General features: G+C 36.9%; 1 protein-coding gene across 1 annotated transcript in view; it reads right to left on the bottom strand.

The window, feature by feature from the left end:
• Positions 1 to 27,921, bottom strand: part of POLN (DNA polymerase nu) — a 104,349-nt gene that overhangs the window by 25,141 nt on the left and 51,287 nt on the right. The window contains exons 18-20 of the mRNA XM_076335802.1: positions 11,466 to 11,548; positions 7,250 to 7,381; positions 2,629 to 2,739 (exon numbers count right to left, since the gene is read on the bottom strand). Of these exons, the coding sequence (XP_076191917.1) occupies positions 2,629 to 2,739; positions 7,250 to 7,381; positions 11,466 to 11,548 (326 nt within the window). The remainder of the gene's footprint in view (positions 1 to 2,628; positions 2,740 to 7,249; positions 7,382 to 11,465; positions 11,549 to 27,921) is intronic.

Consider the following 27,921-nt stretch of genomic DNA (forward strand, 5'->3'; position numbering starts at 1 on the left):
ATGCTGTGCTTAACACACCCCAGGACATGGTTGACCCTTTTGGCTAAGAGAGAATATCTAAGAGATCGAGGAGATAGACTGAACACCTCTTCTTTCTTCATGGTTTTCTATGACAAACTGCCTCCTCTGAATCCCATACTGAGACTCTGTTTTACTCATTAGCTATATCAAGTGCAGATCCACAGCTGATTATTGAGATGGCTATGTCTAATTGCAAATTTAGCCTCAAATACCTATCTTGTTTTCCTGTTCAAAGGATGTGTCAAACTGATTCAATACAACATAAAAAGGGACACGTTGATATAAAAAGTAGGAAAGGATGTTTCAGCAAATGGCAGGTAAATATCTTCTTAGTGATTGTGAGAATGAAATTATATGATTGAGCATCTAGTCCATCACAATACATATGTTCTATATGTATTCTTCATGAAACAATGTAAAGTAATAAAGTACAAAAGAATTCTCAAAATAATTTTTTTTCTGAGATATGATTTTTAGAGATACGTTATTTTAAATATTTTCACAGAAAATAACTATATCCTTCCGGTTGATTTTGCCACAATTATAAATAAATAATAAAAAATAAAATTAACAGTTTCCTCTATGCGGTTAGGTAGAGCTGAGTTATAACTGAAGAATATTAGGCTGTACATTGGTAAAGACTATTGAACTGGGAAATATTCAAAAAGAGAAAGAACACTATGAAAGAACTGTGGGAAATCCAGTTGTAGTAAGTTAAAGCTGGAACTCTACGTTCCTCTCAATATTGTCATGCACCAGAAGTCTTCTGCTATCAGTTGCTGCTACCATAACCAAAATGCAAACTGCTTGAATGAATCAGACTACTAGATATAATTATAAAACACATATATTAGATGCAGTTTAGTATGCTAACTGTGGTAAAATGTTTTAGCATAATTGAAAAAGTTTTTACAGTCTTAAAATATTATCTCACAGCTGAAATCCTGAAATTAAAAAATCATCATAGTCTAGAATGATATTTTTTAAAAAATTTAGGAATACTGAATATTTTAGAGCTTTTAATTCCTGCTTCATCACACCTTCTAATATTACATTTTGAATATCAGTTACACTATTTTTCATCAGATTTGTCCTCCAGTATTATTTGAACCGTCAATGAAATATGATAATCTTATTATTGTAGGTACTATAAGTGAGTGTTTCGTAGACAGTCCTGTGGTAGCTTTGCCTCAGCTCCAAGCTCTTTGGACAGATGGACATAAGCAAGTGCTGCTCAGAAGGCCATGTAGCTTTATTAATGCTACACTGTACACTCAGCAGGACTCGCTGTATTAGCTCAAGCATTGTGCCTTCAACTGGAGAGGGCTGACGGCCAGCTGGATGGAAACCCAGGTAAACTGAACACAAGTCTCTGGAGAAGGTTGTACAGGCATGCCCAGTGTTACAAACGTGCGAGCTTTGCTGCAGATTTTATAAGGATATTTTAAAATTCTACAGTTGGGTGCCTACTACAGCAAGGCAGCCATCACTTGAGCACAACTATTATTCAAGCAACAGCGTATATATTAGAATTCTAGATCTGTACATATCCTTGCAGAGACAGTACTTAAATTCAGTTACTAATTATAAGGAGCGTCAAACATGACATAAATACTTAAGTAATTTTTAAAATGAAACATTAAAATGAATAATATTTGGAGAGGAAAAAAAAAAACCCACATGATCCTTTCAAAAGGAAAATTCAAATCACTTTATAAAAAGCACACCATCACCATGTCTAGAAAGCACTTTTTCCTTGCCTGTAAATTGTACGCTTCCAATATAACTTAGTGAAAACCCTGTCAGCATCATCCAATTAAAAAAAAAATTGTTCCAAGGGGTAGCTTGGTAAGAAGGATCTCAGTCTTGGACTGCCAGCTCAGTTTTTATTTTTTTCTTTAGGTGGCTAAATTCTGTACAGGACTGAGCCCCAAGTGATTTAAACAGAGTATGTTAATGCATCGGATTAACTAACATTTGAGCACTTCATGCTGATTTTTACATTTCCAACATAATGGCAAATTTGCAATATTTTTCTGTGACAAAACACCTTTTTTCTTGCCCTTCACAGAATTAAGTTTGAATGTTCCTTACAAAGAATGAGTCGGGTTTCAAAACAAATAATAACAATGCACGATTCTTGTAATGTATATTTCTTAAACTAAAGCTATCTGGCAAAATAAAAGCTAGAATCTGTAAGCAGCATAATCACAGAAACCCTTTGGAATAACAAACTATCAAAAGCAGAAAGGATAATGTTTTAAGACAACAATACACCTGAAGCACTGACTTCTAGATATTCTCTCTATACATAGTTTGTATCTATACCTATATTTAACTACCACAGAGCACTATAGTGCATTAGAACATTGAAACTGTTATTATTATTATTATGATACTGTTTAGTGGCAATTTCCAAGGTAGATAGAATACATCATTTAAATTTCTCTTTTATATGAGTTTATAAAACTCATGCCTCAGTAGTCTACTCTAGTAGACTACTAGAATATTCATTCTTTTGAGATTATCAGAGTAGTTGTCCACTAAAGCCAAGCACAGATAAAGAGATAGGTAGGTAAGTAGGAAGGTAGGCAGGCAGTTTTTTACCTTGAACAACAAAATTGACAGCCTGCCTCTCTGCTTGAGTGCGTAGTTTGTAATCCTGTGCATTGATATTAGCCAGTGGTCTTTTACGTCCCATTATGGAAACCACATAACCTTGTAGGATTTAAACAGAAATTAGTATTCTTAGAGTGATTAAAATTAAATTTCAAAAATTCTTTTTCAAGTTAATATAGATTTTTGTAATTATGTGCTGCCTGAGTGAATTTAATATCTTGCCCTCTGAAAATAGTCAGAGCTTCTTTTATTTAAACCTTAAATGCTTATTGTATTTTTGGTCTAAGAATTATTTCATTCAGAGAATTGGTACATGTTATACAAGGAAAACTTCTGTTCATTAAAGCTGTATTTTCATTACGAATGTCTACTGATATACCAGCAAACTCTCTCTGTGGGAGATGAAACTATAAATACCTAGCAGAATTAGCTATCTATTAGCAGCCATAATTAGAGCTTTCCATGCAATGAATAGTTTACTTGGGAATAGCAAAGAAAAATCAATTTGTGGAGTAATTAAATTATTAATGAATATTTCCCAAAATTATCAAATAGTTTTGGGGAAAAAAAACCAAAGTTATAAGTTTTTTTCCATTTTCTTTATGTGGTATTTTCATGTCCCTTTCACAGCCAATCTTCCTTAGCTCTAGTGTGGTGGGGTTTTAATTTAAAAGAAACACATGAAAACACAGTAAAAGCTTTATGTTAGGCCTAATGACGTATTTTGCCAAAATAATTATTTTGGAGGGCAAGCGAGAGGAGTTGGGAGAGGAAAAGAGATGTGAGGATCTTCTTGTCAAAATAACACACACAAAACATTTTCTCAGCTTCAAAACTAAACTCCTTTTCTTATTTTAAGAAAAATGAAAAATCATCCATGTTAAAAATATACCTTTACAAAACCTTTCATTATACTTCTGATCACCTTGACTACCCATGAATTGTCATTAGATACCATGGAAGTTCAGACTGCCACAGAGTTTCATCTCCTCTTTGGCAACCAAGATATGCTAGCACATGTGGTAAGGATACCTCTTCAAACACAAATTTATGATCTTACTATGGACAACACATATCTAGACTTATGTGCGGAGGATGAAGATGGTTCTGCTGAATTAATAGAGCTTTCTGCAAATTAGTATATTTCCAGGAGCGCTGATACCAAATGTACCAGTTTTGGAACAAGGAGCTGAATTATCTGGAGGTTAGGATATTCTTTGGCACATCAGTCTTCCCAATTTAACTAACATTTTCCATGAAGAACAGTATCTAAAGATGGAATTCTTGAAACATTGGATTCTCAGGGAAAAATAGATTTACTGTAATATCCTTATTCCTGTGTGGTGTGTCTCCACAACAGAATCACCCTTGCAATACTCATAGCTGATTAGCATCCCCAAACAAATACCATCTTTCATATAATAGTGGCAGAAAATGCTTCCGTGGTCAAAGATTAATCGGTAAATACATATTTGAATGAGGTCTCAATGTAGTCTTTTTAATATGCTGATAATTTCATCAAAAAACAACAGCATAATAACACATATACTAATACACTAACAAAAATATCTTCATCACAAGTTAATATTATTTATATGCTTATCATGTCTACACAGAGTATCAGACATTCATAACACCTAAATAATATAAGTCAGGTGGGTGCTGTTCACCTTTGAACTGCAGAAAATAAAATGAGCTCACTAGGTTGGAATGTTTTTGTTGGAAAGTTGGAATCTGAGGTGGATTAACAAGAAAAATATTAAATAATGTTGACCTGCTGCAGATTTTTTTGACCTTGTACAACTGAAACAGATTATTCTTTGACCATTAACGATTAAAACAATGGTTGATAGATGGGAGTGAGAGGAGGAGTAAGTACTAATTAGACAAGGGTGTTTTGACGACAATCAAGGACATTAGTTATGACACTTGTCTACAAAACTCACAAACCTGATTCTTTATCATAGAAGTCTGGTTATTGAAATTCATAGAACCATAGAATCATTTAGGTTGGAAAAGACCTTTAGGATCATCGAGTCCAACGGTTAACGTAGCACTGCCAAGTCCACCACTAAACCATGTCCCTAAGCACCACGTCTACACGTCTTCTAAATACCTCCAGGGATGGTGACTCCACCACTTCCCTGGGCAGCCTGTTCCAATGCTTGACAACCCTTTCAGTGAAGAAAGTTTTCCTAATATCCAATCTAAACCTCCCCTGCCGCAACTTGAGGCCATTTCCTCTTGTTCTATCGCTTGTTACCCGGGAAAAAGAGACTGACACCCACCTTGCTGCGACCTCCTTTCAGGGAGTTGTAGAGAGCGAGAAGGTCTCCCCTCAGCCTCCTTTTCTCCAGGCTAAACAACCCCAGTTCCCTCAGCTACTCCTCATAAGACTTGTTCTCCAGACCCCTCACCAGCCTCGTTGCCCTTCTCTGGACACGCTCCGGCACCTCAACGTCCTTCTTGTAGTGAGGGGCCCAAAACTGAACACAGTATTCGAGGTGCGGCCTCACCAGTGCCGAGTACAGGGGCACGATCACTTCCCTACTCCTGCTGGCCACACTCTTTCTGATACAGGCCAGGATGCCATTGGCCTTCTTGGCCACCTGGGCACACTGCCGGCTCACGTTCAGCCGGCTGTCAACCAGCACCCCCAGGTCCTTTTCCGACAGGCAGCTTTCCAGCCACTCTTCCCCAAGCCTGTAGCGCTGCATGGGGTTGTTGTGACCAAAGTGCAGGACCCGGCACTTGGCCTTGTTGCACCTCAGGCAATTGGCCTCGGCCCATCGATCCAGCCTGTCCAGGTCCCTCTGCAGAGCCTTCCTACCCTCGAGCAGATCAACACTCCCACCCAACTTGGTGTTATCTGCAAACTTACTGAGGATGCACTCGATCCCCTCATCCAGATCACTGATGAAGATATTAAACAGAACTGGCCCCAATACTGAGCCCTGGGGAACACCACTTGTGACTGGCTGCCAACTGGATTTAACTCCGTTCACCACAACTCTTTGGGCCCAGCCATCCAGCTGGTTTTTTACCCAGTGAAGTGTACACCTGTCCAAGCCATGAGCAGCCAGTTTCTCCAGGAGAATGCTGTGGGAAATAGTGTCAAAGGCTTTACTAAAGCCTAGGCAGGCAACATCCACAGCCTCTTCCTCATCCACTAAGCGGGTCACCTTGTCACAGAATGAGATCAGGTTAGTCAAGCAGGACCTGCCTTTCATAAAGCCATGCTGACTGGGCCTCATCACCTGGTTGTCCTGCACGTGCCATGTGATGGCACTCAAGATGATCTGCTCCATAACCTTCCCTGGCACCAAGGTCAGACTGACAGGCCTGTAGTTCCCCGGATCCTCCTTCCGGCCCTTCTTGTAGATGGGCATCATATTTGCTAACCTCCAGTCAACCAGGACCTCCCCTGTTAGCCAGGACTGCTGATAAATGATTGAAAGTGGCTTGGTGAGCACTTCCGACAGATCCCTCAGTACCCTTGGGTGGATCCCATCTGGCCCCATAGACTTGTGTGTGTCTAAGTGGTGTAGCAGGTCGTTAACCATTTCCCCTTGGATTATGGAGGAAATATTCATCTTTAAGAAAAGAATGCTATGTTATTTTAAATAGATCAAAGAAATATATAGTAAGTGTGTAGTATTTTGCTAGATACGTTACGTTTGGCTTAATTATAGCTAAAAATAGATTTTCAGTAACTTCACTTCTCTTCAGTAATATTAATGAATGAAGGAATGCAATTGTGTGACATAATGACAGTTCATGCTTCCAGTAGATTTTTAAGCCCTACAAAGTAGGAATACTATAATTTTCATGACTAGAAGTCAGTTACATGTTTCTGTCGTGACACTCACCCATACAATGATGGGTAATATTATATTGCAAATTTACTATTTATTGCTACAAAATGTCTTGGTACAGTATAGTGTACTAAGAAACAAAAGAAATCCATTTTGACAGTTCTGCTAATAAGCTTTTAAAAGAAAATACTTCAAGCAGCTATATTTTCTCTCCTCAAATTAGTGCATTCCTAGGATTCACTAAATATAAATGAATATGTAGACTAACAACAAATTTGATGCAAGAGTTTGCAGCTGCTGGCTCCAAGAAGCACTCTGTACACACCTGTCATCACAGATACCACCTGAACTTCAAGAACACAAGTTCTGACTGATGCAAAGAAAAAAATATGTTAAAAAAAACTGGCTCTGTAAATTGGCTCTTTGACTAAATGGCTGAAATTCCATGGTCCAGCAGCCATGTAGCATATTTATTAAGTAAAAGATTCCCTGGGCTTTTTTGTGTTGGAGTACATTATATGTCAAAATGATGCAGCGTAACTTGACGTTAAGTAGGGTTCACCCTGAGAACAGACGTCTTATTCTGTTAGCATCTTCCTGAGAAAAGGCAGACAGGTTTAACCAGCTCCTTTTAGGGTTAAAAGAGAAAAAAACCTGATTCACCAAGAAATGATACTCCATCGTTTTTCTTGTCCTATAACGATCTGAATTTTGGTTGAGCTGAATCTTTGTCTTCACCACTGTCACACAGTGCTGATCAGTTAACAAAAATATGCTTACAGGCTTTGGATTACCTTTATTTCGGCATTGTTCAATGGTTTTCTTTGTAAATTCATGTATTTTCTTGTATTTTTGCATAAAACTCTCTATAAATTGACTGGCTTGAAGAGGAGTAATTCCCAGGCAATCAGCAAGACGTTCTTTACCTGGTGGTAGAGAAATTATCTTTATTATGCAATAAAACAGAACAGAAATCCACTACATACAATAGCACTGTTACATTCACAATTAGTGGAATTAGTTAAATTTCACTTATCTCTGTGGAAGAGGATGGATCTGATATACTACAGTCATATTTCAACAAAGCAAATGTTTAACTTTGAGCTTGAATGTTTTACTGAAGTTACTGGATTAAGAATATACTTAAGAAGTATATAGGAAGTATGTAATTAAGAAATTCCTAGTTATAATTTATACCTATAATGTGGTTCAAATCTCTTGTTCACAGAATAACTTTGTTGCTTTAAGTATCATTTTACTAGTTAGTGTTGAAATCCGCAAACTTTGAGGAGCAGATAAAGAACTTGAAATCAATTTTAAATAAACACAAATGTGAATGAAGATCTAAAAAAGGATGGAGATGTGGATGGTTGAGTTTAGCTAGAAGTTTTAGATTTGGTGTAGAAGTCACAGAAAAACTTAACTGCTGAAGCAATCAGACCAAGTAGCAGTTAGGAGTCTGAGTCCCACAGATTTCAGTCTTAGGCTCCTCAATGTCTGTAAAAATCTGGATCCAGGTTGTGAGAGAAAAGGGTTGGAAAAACCAAAAACAGAAGTGAAAAGTGTTTCAACAGAGAGAGAAAGGAATAATAGCTTTTGGATAGGATATAGATGCACAATATATATTATGTTGAATCTAAAAGCATTTATAAGGTGGAAAAAAGCTGAAGACAGTTTTCCAGAGTGTGAAAATATAAACTAAGAGCTACAGTTTAAACACATTTAAAAACCAAACAGTTCCAGTAAAAATAAAACATACATCAACACTAGTCATATGAGGTTTGAAAGACATATATTTATGTCAGCTGCACAGCAACACAAAACCAGCACTGTGTCTGCAAATAACATAAGCTGAGAGGTGACATCTCAAGGCACCAAAGGCATAGAATGGTTATTGTCACAGTAATACCGTCAAGAAAAATTATCTAGCAGTTTTGAAAGAGAGAAGATTTCAGCCACCTAAATGCCATCACTGTCAGTCTGATGTGCATTTCAGAACAATTCTGTAGCATTTTGTTCTCAGTCACGCCAGGATCTGCACTGAGCTACAGGAACACCAGTCTGGACAAGGTGCTAGAAGAAGAAATTCACAAGACATCCAGGATGACTCTTGCTGAGCTATTATAGGTCGGTACTTTTATATGACAGCTAATTAATTTGGGTTTTCTTCCTGGGTCAGCAAATGACAAATCTATCTGCTAAAGCACATATTGTTAACGGCTACGAGACTACTGTGGCTTCCTTAGAGAACTGTAACATTTAAGTTTGTCCATGTTATCCATCTAAAGAACTATTGATATACAGAACAAAGTATTGCATAAAATAGTAGGAAAAATTAAGCCACAATATCAGTAAGGAGGTCTGAAAGGTTCCAGGGAAATGCAGTTCCTGGGAAGCAAAAAGAGGGGAATGTACAGCCACGTAATTGTGTTAGATCATGTTCCACAATGCAGGAGCATAGGCAATGCACAGCAACACTCAGGAGTGTACTAAAGCTTCCCTGAGCACTCTCCTTGAGTTATCTGTGCCAGGGGAATTGTTAGCAGCAGCCTATGAGTTTTAGTGTTCTCCATTCTGTAATATCATCTTTCAAAACTGAAAATATCTTTAGTTTCTCTGCTTTTCATTTAAACACCTTGATATCCCTTTGTGTCAATTCAGGGCTTGAACATACTGCCATTGAATGGAATTAATTCCTTATTTTACAGATGTTTAAGCTGACTGTGCTTTAGTTTTACAAGATGACTGAGGCAGAAGCAAGTGAATTGAATTGCTCCAAACCAAGCAAAAGACAGTAATACTGTCATCCCTCTCAATATTTGGTGTATTTATTGAAGTACCAACTCCTAGACGTAATGAGACTCTTCTTTCTTTATTATACTATTTTCTATCCTCCAGGATTATAGAAAAAACCTTGAAAATATGAACCAAGTGTAACCTAAAGCTAAGAAAACAAAAAGAAAAAAAATATTACTATTTATTACATGAAAGATTTTCAGTAACTCCTGTAAGCATAATACAGGCAAGCTCATCAGGGAATGCTTCTGTATTTTTCAATCCCAAAAGAAGTGAAATAAATATTATTCACACTCCTCAGTTGTAACAAAATGTCTCCTTAATGAAAAGTTAGCCATCTCTTGAAGGGAGGCAAACTGTGGGTGGAATTCAGTCCATCAATTTCAGGCATCTAACAATTATTTTTGTCAGCCCAGTTTCTATCTAAATAGTTTAATGGTATCATTCCATGTTATGTCTTAATTAGGATCTGAACACAGTGCTAATGAACTGAAGCATTTTATTATCTTTCAGGTGCTTCAACTGCCCTCATTTGAGAGAGAGGGAGATGAAGCGCAAACAAGTAAATGGAGATACTTAAATCAAGCACTGCTGCACCGAAATGTTTAGTGCCTGGTACAGAGCAAGTGAGGGAGTGCCAATACTCTGCTTAATCTAATCATCTAAGTTCTCTATAGCATGAGTAGACAGACATAGGCTCTATTCAGGGAGGCTCTAGCCCCAGTAACTTAAGGCGTTTCCTTTTCTCCACTGACTATATTCAGAAATACAGGGCATTCAACCGCTGGTGATTCAGTCTGGTTAAGTTCCACCCAGAGTGAAGGGAACAGATAGGAAATGTGTAGCATCTGCATGGACCAAGGGGCAGGAGTGCTAAGGCTTGCATTTTGTAAAATAATCTAATGATGACAACATTCAGGCTGGAAATGGGAGATTTGATTCCAGTCTCAGCATGGGAAGGTCTGAAATTACATTGCAGGGAGCTAGTGCTGGGCTTTTTTAATATAGATGTTTAAAATGCAATACAGCCTAATGTAAAAATGCACATGTGTGTGTATATATATTCTTATATGTGTGTATATAGTCTACACACTCCCCTATATATAATAGATATTCTGGAGAGCTGAAATTGAAGTGTTTTTCTCCCCTTCCCAGTTGAATGCCGTAAATAAAAAATTGAATGCCCTTGGCCAACTCTGCCTTTGGTTCAAGGACTGTTGATGACTCACTGCAAAAGATGGTTTATAAAGCATTCTCACCCAGGAACCCAAGATGTAGTTTTAAGTTCTTCCAAGTTAAATAAAGCCTGCAATCTAGGGTTCTCATTTCCTAAATGAGTTTTCCAAGTACTCATCTTCTGTAGAGCTTTTGGATTTCTCCAGAAGACCTACATAAAGTTTAGTTAGCTGTTCACTAAAATTCACAAGAGCTTGTAGGCTGATGATACATATGCATCAGTCTTCCCAGAAAAGGTAATTCTAAGCATGTATGAAGCATAAGGAGAGTTGGGCATCATTTAAGAAATGGTAGGCAGTTTTGAAACTATGCAGAATGTCTTGACTTATCTAGGACCTGTGCAAGACTTAGGCAGAATGGGTAGCAGTGTGGATTTTTGCAGGTTTTCTGCAGTTGCGAAGAAAGATCTAAAATAAGGAAACACTATACTGTGAGTGAGACTGAGCACTAGCACAGGTTGCCCAGGGAGGTTGTGGAGTCTCCATCCTTGGAGATATTCAAAAGCTGTCTGGACATGGTCCTGGGCAACCGGCTCTAGATGTCCCTGCTTGAGCAGGGGAGCTGGATCTGATGACCTCCAGAGGTCCCTCCCAACCTCAGCCATTCTGTGATTCTGTAACTGTGTTTTGAGACAATATTGGAGTTCTTTTAATTTCATTGCAATTATTCTCATCTGTGTCTATATACTGACAGAATGCAAAGTCCACTCAAAATTAAACTCATTTTAGATAAAGACAAATGCTTCAGTTACATCAGCAGCAAATAACTACAAAATCAGAGTAGTCTCTGTATATGTCAATGTGGCTGTATTAATTTGATAATTTTGATACTGGGTAGATCATTTAATAATCCTTGATAAAAATAAAAATGTAATCCTCTGACAAACTTTTATTCACCTTTATAAATTCAGTCTACTTATATAAATTATGCATAAAGTATGAATCTACTGTAGCTGGGTTTTTTTCTAAAAATGCCTACCTGCTCCATAAACCACTGAGTAAACTATACGCTTCGCTTGCTCTCTATCAGCATGTTTCACTTGTTCACTTGGAATCCTCTTCCTAAACAAACAAACAAAAATCATAGATTTTCAGTTAAAACTAATTTAAGTCATTATCCCTACAAAAAATGTATTTAAAGTCAGTAACCATTTAATAACTACAGACTTATAAGATACGAACAGAAGCATTTAAGAGCTTTTGTCTTCGACCAGGAACGCACAACTTCTTTACAAATTTTGGTGGTGATAGTCCATAGTAAATGAAACTCTTAATTTTAATCTTCATCTTCTCCTTTCCTTTTTTTTTTTAATCAAGTTCTTGACTAGGAGAAGTCCTACTACTATACTATTAGTTCTTTAGGTTGAAGAGGATTCAGTATTGGCCCATGAGAAAAATTAAATCTTTCCAGCAACAGCATTTCTTCAAGACATGACGTCTCTATAAGAGACTCAAAGCATAAGTCTGACCTAAAGCTTATTTAAACAAAGGTTACATCAGGGCTTCACTAATAGGAATATCCAACCTTTTATCGAGAATAATGACTGATAAAAGCATGCACTGAATCTCTCTGTATGTCTTACAGAGCTCCACAATAGAAATGCTTCATAAAACAACAGCACTGGCTGTTTCTTAACTAGAGAGCGTAGCTAGTTTACTCCCAGCAAAGTATCATCCTTCCCGGTTCCCATTCACTCACCAACTGATGTAAACAGTCCTACGAAAGGGCCAACGGATTTAGCAATTTGCAAATAAAAAGCTAGGACTCTGCAATCGTCAAGTACGTGCCACCTATGCTTTTCCTTATCCAAAGGCAGCTTCAGAAAGAACACTGACATTATTGACAATTGACAACACTGAAGAATATTGATCATTTGGTTTAAATGGAAGTGCATTGGGAGAAATCTCAATCATCTACTCACACTCTGAAAACAAATACCTACACAAATTGTATTTGGAACATAGAGATGAGCTGCTATCAGAGATACTTGATGACATATGCACAGTTTGTGAATAAGTCTCCTCATGAGTCTGTTCATGATGATTTGGTTGCATTTTTAAAAGCAAAGTTTGTTATGCTTTATTATGAAAGTTTTTTGCCATGAAACATGCTTTGTCGTGAAAGTTTTGGCTGACGAGTGTTGAGAAAATGGCATATTTCTGTGCATCTTCTTGAAGAAGAGTCTTTCACCCATTATTATGATATTCAAACTCCTAGAAAATCAGCAGAGCCACAAATTTTTGCTTGTTTGGCCCATACACTGATTTTAGCCAAGCCTATGCACAGTGCTGATATAATTAGGCACTCTGAATGATAAACAGGTAGACCTTGAGTGCAATCAGATTGAAGCAAGTCCTTATGGCAGTACAGATTTTTTGAAGAGGAAAAATAAGATTGAATATGATTTCAAATCTTCATTGGACAAATAGTCTGGTTTTGTAGAAGCTCACATTGTTCTTTTGAATGCTGCTAATTGCTTAAAGATAAAATGGACTTTTCACTGCTCATTTTAGGCTGAGAAAGATGAAGAACTGATAATCTAATACATAGTGTTTTCCATCTGTAATGAAGACTATTCCCACTTAAGTCAATCATTCTGGTAGTTGGAGACTCTATTTGCCTTCTTCGTTATGCCAGGTCAAAAGTTCATGGCTCTCTTGAAAAAAGTAGGTTGAGATTCCCAAATGTACCTGAATAAGAGGTCAAAGTGGGAATTGGAGCTAATAAGTGCAGAATTAGGAAACTAGACATCATTAAGGATTTCCTGAAGCAACCTCTGGCAGAAAGTCCACAGGAATTTCCTGAAGAACCTGGCAGAAAGCTACATGTACACTTGAGAAAGCATCTATCCAGAACCAGGAGGGAAAACAGAATCTGATAAGCAAGTAGATCTTACCTGAGGACCTTTCTGAGATGAAGAACTAAGACTGAAGAATGCTGAAACTAGGGAAACAATGCAAAATGTAATACTGCTTTCCTAATACTGCATAATTTGAACTAGAGGCCTGGAGAAGACAAGAGACAGGAGTACAGCAATAGAATTTACTTGCAGATTTACTTAAGTCTGAGGCTAGAGACAACTGAGAGCCAAGGGGTCAGCAGGGGGTGAGTATGTTAGCTGTTCACTTCTCTGAAAAAGAAGGGCTATAATAGAAAGAACACAGTGGGTAAGAAGTCATGAAGATCTGTAGAGGAACACACATACTTATCAGATCATGGCACTGAGGAAGACACAAGACGAGAGTCTTGCTGGGAAGGACTGGTGGTTCTAGAGAAGCTTTAACAGTGAAAGAAGACACTAGAACTTGATTATGTGCACAGCAAGACCCTCTGCTAGGATTTTAAGAATGAATTTGCATCATCCAAGCTTCAACTTCAAAGGGCTGACTAGGAAAAACAGAAATAGAATTATTGCTGTAATCATGATAGGCAGTGTCAGGAGAAGGATCCTGTGTTTCCATTGTAAGCAGTCACAATAAAACCTTGCCTAACAGAGTTATCGGTGCAGATGTGGATGCATCTTGTGATCATGGCAATCACAAGAGTCACTTAGCATTTCCTGATCTTTGCTTAGTCATGAAATACATGAGAAGCAATTAAAATGTCAGAGCTTTATGTCGAATATTTCTTTTAAGATAATGCTAAAAACAAAATGGTCAGTCAACACCTCCTAGTGTGTCAGAGTGGGAAATGTGAGCACTTGGCAGGGAGGCATTACATCTAGCACTTTGTATATTTGTAAATTTATGTACCACATTCAAGAATCTGGAATAATAAAGTATGAAATTGCCATATAAATCACAAGTGCTCGAGCAAACAGAAGTCATTAATCAAAGCTATTCCTTTTTTTTCCTAATAATGAAAATGTTTTTTTCTGTTTGTATTGACAATGATTAGTTTCTACCTAGGATGCTTGATTCCTTCTGTAATACAGAGTGGCATTCCTGCAGTGTGAGGTGAAGACTATTTATTCCTTTGAATAACAAAATTGCGGGGGGGTGGGGGGGAGGAACAATTTCTCAGAAACGCAGCAGCCATGTTAGAAATCCCCAGTGGGCTTTCTTCTTCAGCCTGTTTCCTCTACAAACAAATTTACATTTGTGATAATTAATTTGTTTTAATGGGTACCCTGAGAACCTATTTAAAGTTAAAACTTTTATTTTGGCTTTGGACTCATCATGGAATACCGTGATATTGAAAAGGAGATGTTATCTTCTTACTTGTGTAAGAAATTTTTAAGCTACAATCACTAAGCAAGCTATCTAATGCATGAAAATACTCAGCACTCAATTGTGGTATGATGTAAAATAGATCTATAGTGGAGATGCATTGTTTTCGAATAAACTTGAAACTGAAAAAGGAAGCTGAATGGGCATAAAAAAGCCTTAGCTGCTGGGCCCAGTGACATGGAGGCAGACTTCAGCTCACCCAGTACTGTATGTACGTCTGGAGGAACGGGAAGAACATGAATGCAAGGTAATAGAAATTAATGCAGAAAAAAAAGCTCAAGAGAAGAAAGAATTTGCTGCAGATTTTGTTGTGGAAATAACACAATTTCTGAAGTCCTGCAGGAAATTATATATATGAAGTTATCAGTTCTAGCATGAAACATTTTTCCATTTTATGACATCCTTCTCATTACTTTCTCAAATACACTATTTTGTTCAAGTTCATAATCAATATTATCATCTTCAAATTCCTCCTGACTTGCCATCTCCAAATGTGCAGTATTTCACCTCCCACATTCCAGTCCTTGCCTGCATACTTGTCTCAGTCTATTTCCACATCTGATTTGTTTGTCCTTTACCTTTCTTCGTTTAGTACTGCTTTGCAAGTATTTTGCTTTATAGTACTTTACTTGATATACCTCTATTAGGTAGAATAAAGAATGGACTTCAGTGCTGGAAGACATGTTCAGGTTAACAGATCTCATTATTCTTGGAAGGAGTTAGCAGAGCTAAACAATCTGGAAAGGTCTGTGAGGACAGCAAAACAACTTACAGCCGAAAATTGTAGAAAATCTAACATAGTGAGAGTAGAGATATACAAACTTTTTAAAAAGGTGGTTCTAATAAGAACTGGGCTGTATGCCTAAAAGAGAATAGCTGCCTAATTCTTAGAGTGAAAAAAATGGAGAAAAATTTTCTAGCAAAACAGCAAAGGGTAACATCAAATTATTAGTAAGAAACATACAGTGCAGATATGAAACTTAAAAACAGGCACATGTCATTTATTACTTTTTCAGAGATAACATCTTGGATATTTTCTGTAGTTTCTCCAAAATTCACTATAGTTTCATATATTAATGGGGTCTAATAGACATCTCAGTTTCTGCTGAATTAAGTCTTAAGCTTTTAAAACATATGAATACCAAGTTTCTTTATACCCAAGAAAAATATGGCCATCATATCTGTAATTTAAAAAAAGCTTAACTATAAACTAGAATAACACATTTAATACAGAGTAGAGGTCTGGATGGATTTATTTTTAACCTGTACAGAATATTAAAAAGAAAGAAATAACACACATTTTAGTATACAGAAATGAGCACACACAGCATAAAGTACATGAACACAAAAAAAACCAGAGGCCACAGGGCATAAAGTTTGAGCAATGCCAAAATAAAACTTTGAGAACAGGTAGAAATGGAAGGAAATCAGTCTTAAAAGAATGCGATAAGACATTTCAGCATTTCTGGGAAATGTTCTATGGTGACGGAAATCATCTGTTTATGTGCAGGAAACGGCAGAACAAACTTCTCAAACACAATATCTGGCAGACGTGTTGCCTTGATCTGCATTACATTCCAGCCAAGCTAAGCTCAGTCATAATAGCCACAAAGCTCTTGGCTACTCTCCTGCATCTGCCAATTAATCCAAGGCCTAGCTGTGAGTTGTTGATGTGGGAAACGAGATGGAGTGCCATTAAATTCATTTTATACATGGTCATTAATGTGCAATAAATGAGCGAATGTATGAGTGAATACACATTCGTTCATCTGACTGCTTTTACAGTTTTTTTTAAATTTCATCAGTGAACTGTGTGTCTCATTTTTCATCACCTGTTGCTATTTAATAGCAGATGAGGGTTGTATATTTTGTAAGTTTGTGGCTGGAACTTTGTGTTGTCATATAAACTGTCTGTACCAGTTTCATGTAATTAGTGACAACTGCAAGCTTTAGAAAAAGCTCAGTTTTACAGTGGTACACTGAATAGCTCATGTAGGAGGTAAATTCTGAAAGCTTAGTTTTTCAATTACATTGGCCTTATTATACCTAAGGCAAGCAGAATATATACCACAATGTATGTGAGCATCCTAAACATATGGAAAAGATTGGCTACACATAACCTAGTCTGCTCACTGTTAATGCAATGCGCAAGAATAAGCAATTTTTTTGAAAGCTGCTATTCCATGACTAATGGAAAATGCTGACAAGGCTCAGGCGTAAGTTGTCTCGGACATTTTTAAGGTAACATGTGGAAGCAATCTTGGAACAACTTTTGCCTGGCTAGTCTCTGTTACAAAATACAGAAAAGGAAGAGGTTGGGAAATAGTTTCCCTGAAGCCACTGTCTTATCAAAATAGATCACTACTTTTGCCTCACGTGTCAATCAAGAGCCAGGCATAAGGTACATGCAATTAGCCCATCTAGATATTTTTATCATACACAGTTTTAATATTTGGTTTGCTACAGAATGTTCAGTGAAAACCACATATATAACCACATATATATGCCTTCTATAACTATGAGGCATTTACACAGCTACGTTCTGAACAAAAAGTAGCTAGACTGTCTTCCTCATAAGAGTATAGAGACATCAGGATGAAAAATGAAATTTGTCTAGACTGCCCAGAAGAGTGGAAATAAAGTTAAGATATGTTTCTAGAAAAGGAAAGAAACGTCTGCAAAGACTGAAATGCAGATTAACATCTTGTCAGAAGGGAAACAGCAGGTGAAATAGCGAACAAAGAAAGACCTTTCTGATGTAACCTAAGTATATATTGTTTTTTCTTTTATTTCTTTATCTATGTCACTTCTAAACACTTCTCATGTCTGATTCAGATATTATGTCAAATGCTTGTATTCACATTTTTATCGTAAGCTGGTTTGCATAAGTGAGATATAAGGTTACAGAATAACACAAAGAATCTCCTCGCCCAAGGATATGCACCAATAAATGAATCAACAAACTAGGGCATTGGGATATCTTAAGTAGTACACCGGATTTCTCACATCTCCTCCTCCTTATCTAAAGGGTAATACACAGGGTTCCCATTTCATGTATATTTATTCCAACCCTGGCATCAGGAGAGGCAGAGCTGTCTTCCAGTGGCCACTGCACATGTTGGAGAATCTGTGGCATGGATCTTCCATGTAAATATAGGGGTCATGTACTTAAACACAGAGGGGAGAGGGTCACAACCTCCCACTCAGGGAGTCTGAATGTGTTTTATTTAGTTTAGAGGTTTTTATAAAAGCTTTTAGTTGTGTTCAACTTCTTTGAATGAAAGACTACAGCACTGTCAGCTTGATGTCATCCTTCCTATATTACAGCCAGCTCTGCAACATTTTTGTCATTGTGTCTCTTTTCCCTCTTTGTATGCCACCCTACCAAACTGCATTTTAATGTGTTTTATATCTGTTTAGCACCAGGAAAAGCTTTATAACCCCTATAAAACTCTTTTGCTAGACTCCAGAAGCACTTTAGGATTTTAAAAGTCCTTCCAGTGGTTAATCATAAAGTAATTTATTTTGTCTGAGTAGCCTCTATAGTTCATTGCATGGAGATTTATTTCATTAGTCCTCAACCTTCTTTTAAAGAGCATGATATCTAGCTTTCATGTATTTTACAGAAGATAAAGACATGTCTTTGCAGTTTGCTCTGTGGGCCCAAAGTCTTCTGTTGCTACATTTTAAAGTAGCAGGGAACCAGATAAAGAAATTGCAACAAGGTCATGTCATAAATTATAGCTATCATCAGTAACAATTTGTTGAAAGATTCATTTGGGAGTAAAGTGATCCACTATCTTTACTAAGATATTTACCTGCATGTTGACGTCCCAGATATTGGATATTGAAGAGATAAATTAGATAGCACTTATTTTCAGTGCTCTTGACAAAAAAGGTCACTTAGAGATTTTTTCTTTAAAAATGCACAATTCTGGACATCTGTCAGAACAGAAAGTCCCTGACATCAATGAAGGTGCTTGAAAGAGCACATCCTACCCTGCAACCTTCATCGTTTCTCTCCTTCACTCCTGCAGGAACAAAAAAGAGGGTTTTCTTCTCACATCCATTGTCTCTCTTGCATAGTGAATTACATGGACAAGTGATACTTATTTCTGAGTCGTGTGATTGCTTAAGGAATTAATTAACTAGAGGGCATTTTCATTTTAGGGTCTTTGGGTCTATGAGCACAGAATAAAAAGAAGTCAGGGTAACTAACTCCCAGCTTCAGGTGCCAGTGTGAACATCAACAGTGATGGGCACCATCACTGAAAGAACAAATAAAAGTAAACAGATTAAGGAGTCTATACAAATTGGGATGACAAAATTTGTCAGAAGCCATTTGTATAAAACAATAATGTCAGGGATCAAATGCAAATTAATGCTTTTAGAGTTCTTTCTTCACTATCACATCTACTTTTCAAGCTTTTTTGTAAGAGGCTTCAAATAGTTAAGAAGGAACAGAAGCCATTTTGGAAGATGATACAGGTAGCTGTAGCAGACTATCAAATAATTGCCCATCTTGGACCTGTTAGAAGTCTCATAACTTTATAAAGAAATAGATGGACCTTCAGAGCAGCCTTCACACAAATACCAGAAAAGTGAAACAGAAGGAAACAGAGTTCTTAATATATAATCAAAACATGATGTAACTGCTATGTCAGATATTACATGGAACAAAACATGGAGCTATAATATTGTTACAACAATGTACAGTTTGCTCAGGAAAAACAAGTGGGGAAGAAAGGAGGAAATGTCACATTACATCAAACTGCACCTACATAGTTCAGAAAAAATAAGCAGCAGACTTTTAAATATCTTGGTAGGGCAATCAAAAGAGGAAGAAAATCAGTCATGCTATGAGGGTCTTAAACTAACGGGTTCTGCAGAGAGGAATGAGATACTTCATATCCCATCTCTTTCAATCTTCACTAAAAACATCTCTCGCAGTTTAAATTTCTACTATGCCTATGATCACACTGAATTAAAGGCAAAAGTAAAAGTGAAGAATGAATTGTCTTTGCATTCTTGATTTCATCAAGATTTAGCTTGACACTAAAGTTAATTGAGTTAAATGAAATAAACGGAAACATTTTATTAAGCTCTGGAGTGTGCTCAAAAATGTAGCATTTTATCAAAGTCACTCTAGAAGGAGATGACTATTTGGAGATAGCTTTTCATACACGAGAAAGCCTCTCCATGAAATTAGCAAAGCCAAACGTTATCAGACACCACGAAACAACTGAGGACTGTCCAACCTCCTCAGAGCTTGCTTTTTCACTAGTTTGTGTGTTGGTTGTGGTGGTGACAATTCTAAAACTTTATTTTTCATTTATTCTAGAATGCTAAGAAAGTATTTAATGTGCAATAATAATAAGCTTCCAATGTGACATAAAATTAAGCTGTCTTGTTAAACTTGTAGTTAACAACCTGGTTTATTTAGAGCTATTGTTTAGCTCTTCTAAAAACGAAAGCCATCATGCTTCCTGAAGACTTTATTCCCTCTGCCTTATTATCTGCTAGTCTAAACAAATGCCACAGCTGCACTTCTCCAAGGGACTGTAAACTACAAAGTGAAATTTCCATAAGCTGCCATACAGACAGTCTGTCAGAGTGCAAAGCAAGACAAGTGTTAAATTTCATTAATATCAACTATTGCAAGTGAGCTTTCAAAACAGATAGAAATTGCTTTGCTGCAAAAGTAAAACTGTTAAAATATTCCACACCAACACCCATGAGGTGTTGAACTCAGAGCTTAAAATGTTCTAAAACTCTGATTCTGAGAAGGCAAACTGAACATCCTAGCTTTTACTAAATTTCAGCATTTACAGTAGGTTTTTTTTGGGGGGGAGGGATGGGACAAGGGAGTAGAACGGAGTAGGTGGAGAAAGCGATAGCTTATTAAACCACTACGTGAATGCTCTTTGAAAAAAACATACTGCAATAATTAAACATCAAAAGCCAAAACCTAGATGTCTCCTATATCTCAACAGAAAAGTTCAAATACATATACATATATATATTTAAACCCTAATTTCTGGAGGCAGAGCTACCTACCAAAGGTATTCCAAAGGCAAAACAAAAATTATTACAGCTATCATGCACATTATATTTGCAAATGCCACAATTTTCAAGTGTTTCCTGTCAGAATCTTTTGATGAGTACTCTTTAGTACAATTCTTATTATGCAAAAATGTAATAGTTACTACATTCATTAAGAAACGGACATATTTCACAAGTGATCTTTATTGAAAGTGATGAAAATCTCAATCTAGAATTAGTGCTTTTTGCCTAATGCAAACAAGCCTGATTTAAATAATGATGCTTCTTCAGAAGTTATTTAATCTGTTAGCCTTACAGAAATTTAAGTAAAAGTAATGAACTCTACCATTAATGACATACCAGGCTAAATACTCCTAGGCCAAAACTGGAGACATAATCTGAGGATACAATTACAGCTGATTTCACAATGTTTTCAAGCATATATAGGAGACTGCCTAATCCCACAGTGAGTATAATAATAGGACAGAAAAGAGAAACAGAAATGCAATATACAGAGATGTTAGAGCTTGCCTTCCAAGCTATATCACAACAAACTCTTCTCCAACCCAGCAGAGGAACAAAATTAGATAGCACCCTGACACCATTTCCCCCATCCAGACTGTAGTAATTGTGAACCTATCCCTACATGCTGCACAGCTTGAGAAATAAAACCTTTCACAGAGCCTAAAGAATAATAGAGACTATTGCTTTTCTGCAAGCTATTTTATTTGCAAATAAGAATTATTAAAGTATAGAATTTTTGTATGAAGTAGGGCATGAGGAATCAGAAACAGAGAAAAGATGTCATAATTGATCATGGAACAACTAGGAAACAGTGTGGTTTGGCTGTGGAAAAACAAATGCAACTTCAGGATGTGTCAAGTGAGCTATTTCCAATGACAGGTCAATATTAGAATCTCACCAGTATATTGTACAGCAGTACTATCAGGGGTAGTTAACATAATTCGGTTATGTTCAAGCATATGTAATTCATGTTCAAGCAACATGAATTTGGTAGTGGTAGGCTACCAGAATATTGAACAGAGAAAAAAAAAAATCAGCCATGTGAAAGGAGACGCTGACTATGTCAATATTAAAACCTGCCCATAAATATTCTGCAGCACTGGAGCTAACTGGAAAACACCACCACATATCCATACTTTAAAACTCTCTTACCATCCAGTCATGGTGCTGCATCCAGCAGCCTGGTGGAAATAATCCCCGGCCAACACTAATTCAGGAACTGTGCCCAGGAACTGTTTGGTCCAGAGCCACAACCATGATTGGTTGGGACCAATTTACCAACCCAGATTTTGAGTGCCAGCAACCAGGAACGTCCCTGGCACTAAATTTATTAGAATAAAGGTAGCCTCTCAAGTCATTATTTCTTTGTTTCATTCATCATTCTGCTAGCCCAGTTTCATGGCTGTTCCAAAACTAAGTTACGTTTCTGGACCACGACACAAGTATTCCTGAGACTGTGGTCTGGTGCAGAGATTTCAGAGCTAGCTAAAAAAGCTAGCTTTGGTAACTAAGGCCGTTTAGTGACACAGTCAGTCAGTGCCACAGAGGCTCATTTTCTTGCCAAGAAGAAATACAGATTAATGTACATGGAATTCCATGTAGTCATAACTAGCTGCTCCTAACACTAGTTCATTAAGGTCTCTTGATGACAAATACCCTAAGAAAGCTTGTCTTGTTTCCTTAAAGAATGAGGGTTGAGAACACATTTGATTGCCTTCCTGAAGTATTTATACAAAGCAAACACTGGGGGGCGAAGAGAGCTAATAAAGCTAATGGGCAACATTGGCAAGAAAAATTTGGGTATATAAACTGTAGGAATAAATATAAGGCAGAAAGTCAAATGAGTTTTCTAGCCAGAAGAGGAATGGGGTATTCAACAGCTCTTCAACAGCATTATGTAGGTTAAAACTAGTTCTAAGTTAAGACCCTACCAATCTATGAAGGGGAGTTTATGACATTGTCACCTGCAACCAGAAAGGTCCTTCTAGTCTTACACTCCTGTGTAAGACCAGGCATACTCTTACCAAGCATAAAGCACTAACCAGCAGTGTGAGAGATTCTGCCTTACGTTTTCTTAGAGCTTCTCTTCTGAATGCTTCTCTGTCTCTTAATAACTGCTGTCACCTTGTCAGCATCTTTTCCTACCAGAAGAGACCACATTTATTCTCACAGGAATTCAAGCTTATACTATAGTACCTCATAGGTTTAAAAAAATTCTCAAGAACAATCCTAAGAAATCTGCAGTGATACAGCTGCAGGAGCTGCAATTGGTACAGGCTCACTCACAACTATTTCACCAAATAAGTTATTATTAAACACCAGATTCATAATGAGTAGTATCTCCACAATCAGACCTTCTGCCACAGAATACCTGCCCCTGAATGTGACTTGATTTGGAAGAGCACGCCTTCCCATTCAAGTTGAAATTGTGTCTCTCTGAACTGCATATAGGAAACAAATTCTTGATTCCTCACTTTTTATCAGTAATACTCTCAATAAAAAAAGAAAGATAAAAGATACAAAAAGAGAGATATTTTAGATATTAATCAGAATAGAAATGATACATAAACAATGAGGCAATGGATAAGTACTAATAATAATTCAGTTAAAAATACTGCAAAAATTGTTTCTTCAGAATCTATTTCACAAAAGAAAAATAAGCAGAAGCCTTGAAACTAATTAAAAATGATAACAGTATTACAAAACCAGGTAATCCAATGATAATGAAAGAAATGTTATGTTAACCCTTAGTGAGACTCCTAGCAGGTAGCACTGAGTTTAGGACCTCCAGATTTACAGAGAATCAATACTGGCTGAGTTACTTAGCCAAACTTCAGAGCTGAAAGATCACAACACAGTCGTATATTTCTAAATGGAGATTCCAGTAGGGATATTGTTACACTTATTTAAGGGGACTGCCATATAATGCACATGAAAACTTTTCTCCACTCTCTTCAAAGGCAGGGTTTTAGAAGTAACCCTAAGTACTCCATGGTGAAGAGCAGGTATGCTTGTAATTTGTCTTAATACTGCAAAACATAGTTTCACAATCTTATATGTGCTCAATGGCATGGAATGTCTCTTCTTCATTGCAACTCCAAAACCCAAAGATTTCATTATTTTGCAATGTATGAAGTGAAATGAATTAACCCAAATTCATTTTAGACTTGACATTAAGCTCATAAAAAGTAGAGAAATCAATCCAAGAAACTAGATGTTCTAATATCTGATTAGAAATGTATGAAATAGCCTGGATTACCTAAAAAATCTTTAGATAAAGATGGAGTTCTAAGAGTCCTATGATGGTATATATCATTATTTAGACAATGAATAAAACTGAGAGATCTCTAACTGGGGGAAAGGGAGCTGTGTAACCCTGTGGCTGCATCTTGTAACCATATGTCTGCTAACAGGGACAGGAGGAGAGCTAAAGCTCTTCTTGTCTCCTTGGTAGAAGTCCACCTGGATAAGCATGATTATTTCATTATTCCTTAATCACCTAACAAATACCCAGGTGACATCTCTTGATCAATAATGAATCCTTCAAGAGCTTGTTGATAATATTTTCATAAAATAAATATAGAAGCACAAATATTCATATCTGTTTAAAAACTATTTAGCTACAGATGTGGTTTTTGCGTCTCAAAAATCTATCTCATTCCTGATTTACTGGCCTTTGCTCTTGCTATTTAAGAGAGTAGGCAGCTTAACTGAATTCAATGTCTGCTATACCATACATTTACATGAAGTAACCTAAGAAAAGACAGTGTTTGGCTGAGTATGAATCTTTAATGTATTTGATAAAAAGAATGTATTTGAAACAAAGTTGTATAAAATGGGTATGGGCAAGTGTATATATATTTAGTCAGCCTACCACCAAGCATTTGTGCATACTTGACCTTATCTTTTTCAAACAGACGCAGTACGCTATCTTTTTGTATAATTCAGCCCATGAGGACTTATTTTGATTTATTTCAGGAATATCCAAAATACCTCTGCTTATTTCCTGTGTTCTTCAGAACACAGCAGGATATCAACAGATAGAGCTATTGTCAGGAAGTATCCTTAATTGCCAAGTGGCTGGAAAAACAAGAGTCCCTATTTTGCCATAGTTCCCGCTGGACCAGCTGCCAGTGTGCAACAGTTTGGCTCACCTTGCCGTTATTAGATATAATCAGCTCCTTGAGTCCCCTGCTTGGAAGGTGGTAAAGAAATAAAATTTCCCCACTTCCTGGAGGAAGACAGTCTGTGAAGAACAAAACAAACCTTTCTGCACTGTGGTCTTTTTATTCAAATCTGGTTGAACTTATTCTTTTTAAAAAAAAAAAAAAAACAACAAACTTTGGTCCTTCTGCTATGGTAATCCCAAGTAGTTCTGTGCTTTGTTTCTCTCTAGGTTTTTTCTCGAGTAATTTCCAAAATTAGCATGCCTGTCTCTTACTGAAACAGTTCACACATACACATCAGCTGAGGAAAGATGGACTTTTATGTTCAGTACATTTTATAAACAGCCTGCAGTTCCCAAGATTATTGGAAATCAAGTGTTCAAGTTCTTCTGATTCTGGCGAGGATAGTATAAGCTAAAGCCATGTCTTAAAGTGCCAGCCAACCAAGCCCACACTATAAAAACAGAAAGTTTTTCAAAATGATTAGCAGTAAACAATTTATAAATCCCTTGGAATTCCATGATAGCTACACACTTCCTTATTTTAGATATTAACTGCCATTGCTACAAAGAAATAACAAGATATGTCCTCTTATTTTGCAGCCTTTTTTTTTAACTCTCTGAAAGCCACATAGACTCAGGTGCACAACTACTGTGTCCACTACTTACTAGAAGGTAAATTCAATACCTGGAAGAAGGACATGTATTCATGCTGTTCTCCATCATCACACAAAAGAAAGCACTAATAGCATGAATATAAGGAAGCAGATGACAAATGAGAGAGAAGGGAATATTTTGAGGTTTGGATTTTATACACAACTTGGATCTCAAAGTGAAACAGGAGCAACTAGACCACTATCAAATTCTACAACCTTCTTTCAAGCGTAGCATTGAGTGTAAGCATTGCACACAACTGTCACAAATTGTCCTTTCATTGGTATAATCAGATTAAATATCACCCTTAAAGAGTATCCGCTAATTACCTTGTTACTTTAATCCACCATCAGCAGTTAATGTGTACAGGTTAAATTATAGTTTAGAGGTAGAAATTAATAGCTTAAAGAGAATGACAGTTTTCATACTGGAATGGTGGCAGTTATCAGATTATTCAGGTAATTATCTTTTAATACACAATACATCTGCATATTGAACAGTATTAGAGATATTCCTCTACTACATAGTACTACGTAAGTATTTTTAATAAAGATTATTAAAATTTCTCTACTCTCTTATTCTTTAGCTGCAGAATATAAGGAAAACTGATTGTATATGGGCAAATTTTTGTGTGCTCTCCGATTCATATACTATGATTTCCAAACTGAAAAGAGTAACAGAGTACAAAAGCTAAAATACTAAGTCACAACTGTCCAACGGTCTTATCTATAAAGGGATTTTTCTGAGGCACAGACCAACATAGATTTCATTACACTGCATCTACACTGGCTCAACAGACAACCTATGACACAACATATGACAGAAAATGCATAGGTAATTTATCACTGCATGGAAAAGTTTGTGCACAGGGACAATTATCTTTCCGCTCTCACAGAAATAAAAATACACAGTTTATAGTAGTAATAGATTTGTGCTTGCAATTAGATCATACTGTAAACAATTTACTAAAGACTCTTCTGAATTTCTCCCCTTTTCAAATAGTAAATATCATCTACAGAAAAGGTATATTTACCTTGAAAAGACAATATTTAATAACGCTTCTAGGTTAAGTTTGCATTGATTTAATCTCAGAGAGATAATGTGGTCAAGAGAATGTTCTTCGTTTCATATGCTAATATTGTTCCTAGAGACTATACATCACCTGGGTATTCCCATACCTAAATTTCTGGATATAGAAGTACTGGACTTTCACTTCAATCCATTTGTAACTAACCTACTTAGAGGGTCTTTTCCTCCAAACCTCTTGGTTTATGAGGATATACAGTCTACACATTTTAACATCTTAGTTCATAGTTATAATTTAGAAAGGGCAAAATGTTTTCATAAACCTGCTAGGACATTTATGACAAACACATCTAAACAGAAACTAAGATGATTAGAGGCTGCAAACATATCTGTAATACCTTGTGGTGTTTGCCCAAGCGTGCCTCAGGAATCACTCGCTAGAAAAAAGCATAACAGTAATAATTTTCTATAGACTAAAACATAAAGCAGACACCTGAAGCTCAGTCTACCCACTTAGTTTAAGTGACTTGGCCACTGGAATGATGCTCACCTCAGAGCAGTAACCCTACATTTATTTTTTGGCCAGTTCTCTATTACACAGTCTCAGCGGGAGTCCATCTCTCACAAATCTATACTGGCAATTCCATAAGGAACTGTGAGACCTAGACAAAATTCAAGAAATGAATGTGGATGCCTATATCCAAAACCATGAACCAACCCCTTTCACTCCACTAAGTGGCCCCTTAATCCTGGATGTACTTGAAGTCTCTGGGTACCTCAGGCAACTCTTCCCTCCCGACAGTTTAATAGGCTCTGAAAATTCTAACACTGTGCACATGCTCATCATAGACCCACTCTGAGCCCACCTGTGTCACCTCTGTGACTCCTGTATGACCCAATCTAGGAAATGTAATCTGATTACATCATTGTTCACACTGATAGCTTCTGGATTTGTTGGCTTTTTCTTAGCATACGGTGGAAGAGGTACCACCCTGGAACAGTTGCCCAGCTACTGAGGGACAGCAACTCAGTTGTCTCTTCACCTGATGGGATTCACAACCACAACTCTGTCTCTCAGTGACATGCAATTAAAGCATGGTCTAATTGCAAGGCCACAAGCTAGGTTTGGCATCCTCCAAGATCACGCAGAAATGGGACTACTGTGAAAAAAAAAAAAACCACAAAACCAAAAAAACAAACAAAAAAACCCAAAACAAAAAAAAACAATGAAACAACCCCAAGCCACCCCAAAACAACAACAAAAAAGCATAATTCATGAGTTCAGAAGGAAAGC

The sequence above is a fragment of the Aptenodytes patagonicus genome, chromosome 4, assembly GCF_965638725.1.
Source record: "Aptenodytes patagonicus chromosome 4, bAptPat1.pri.cur, whole genome shotgun sequence".
In the NCBI taxonomy this organism is placed as follows: Eukaryota; Metazoa; Chordata; class Aves; order Sphenisciformes; family Spheniscidae; genus Aptenodytes; species Aptenodytes patagonicus.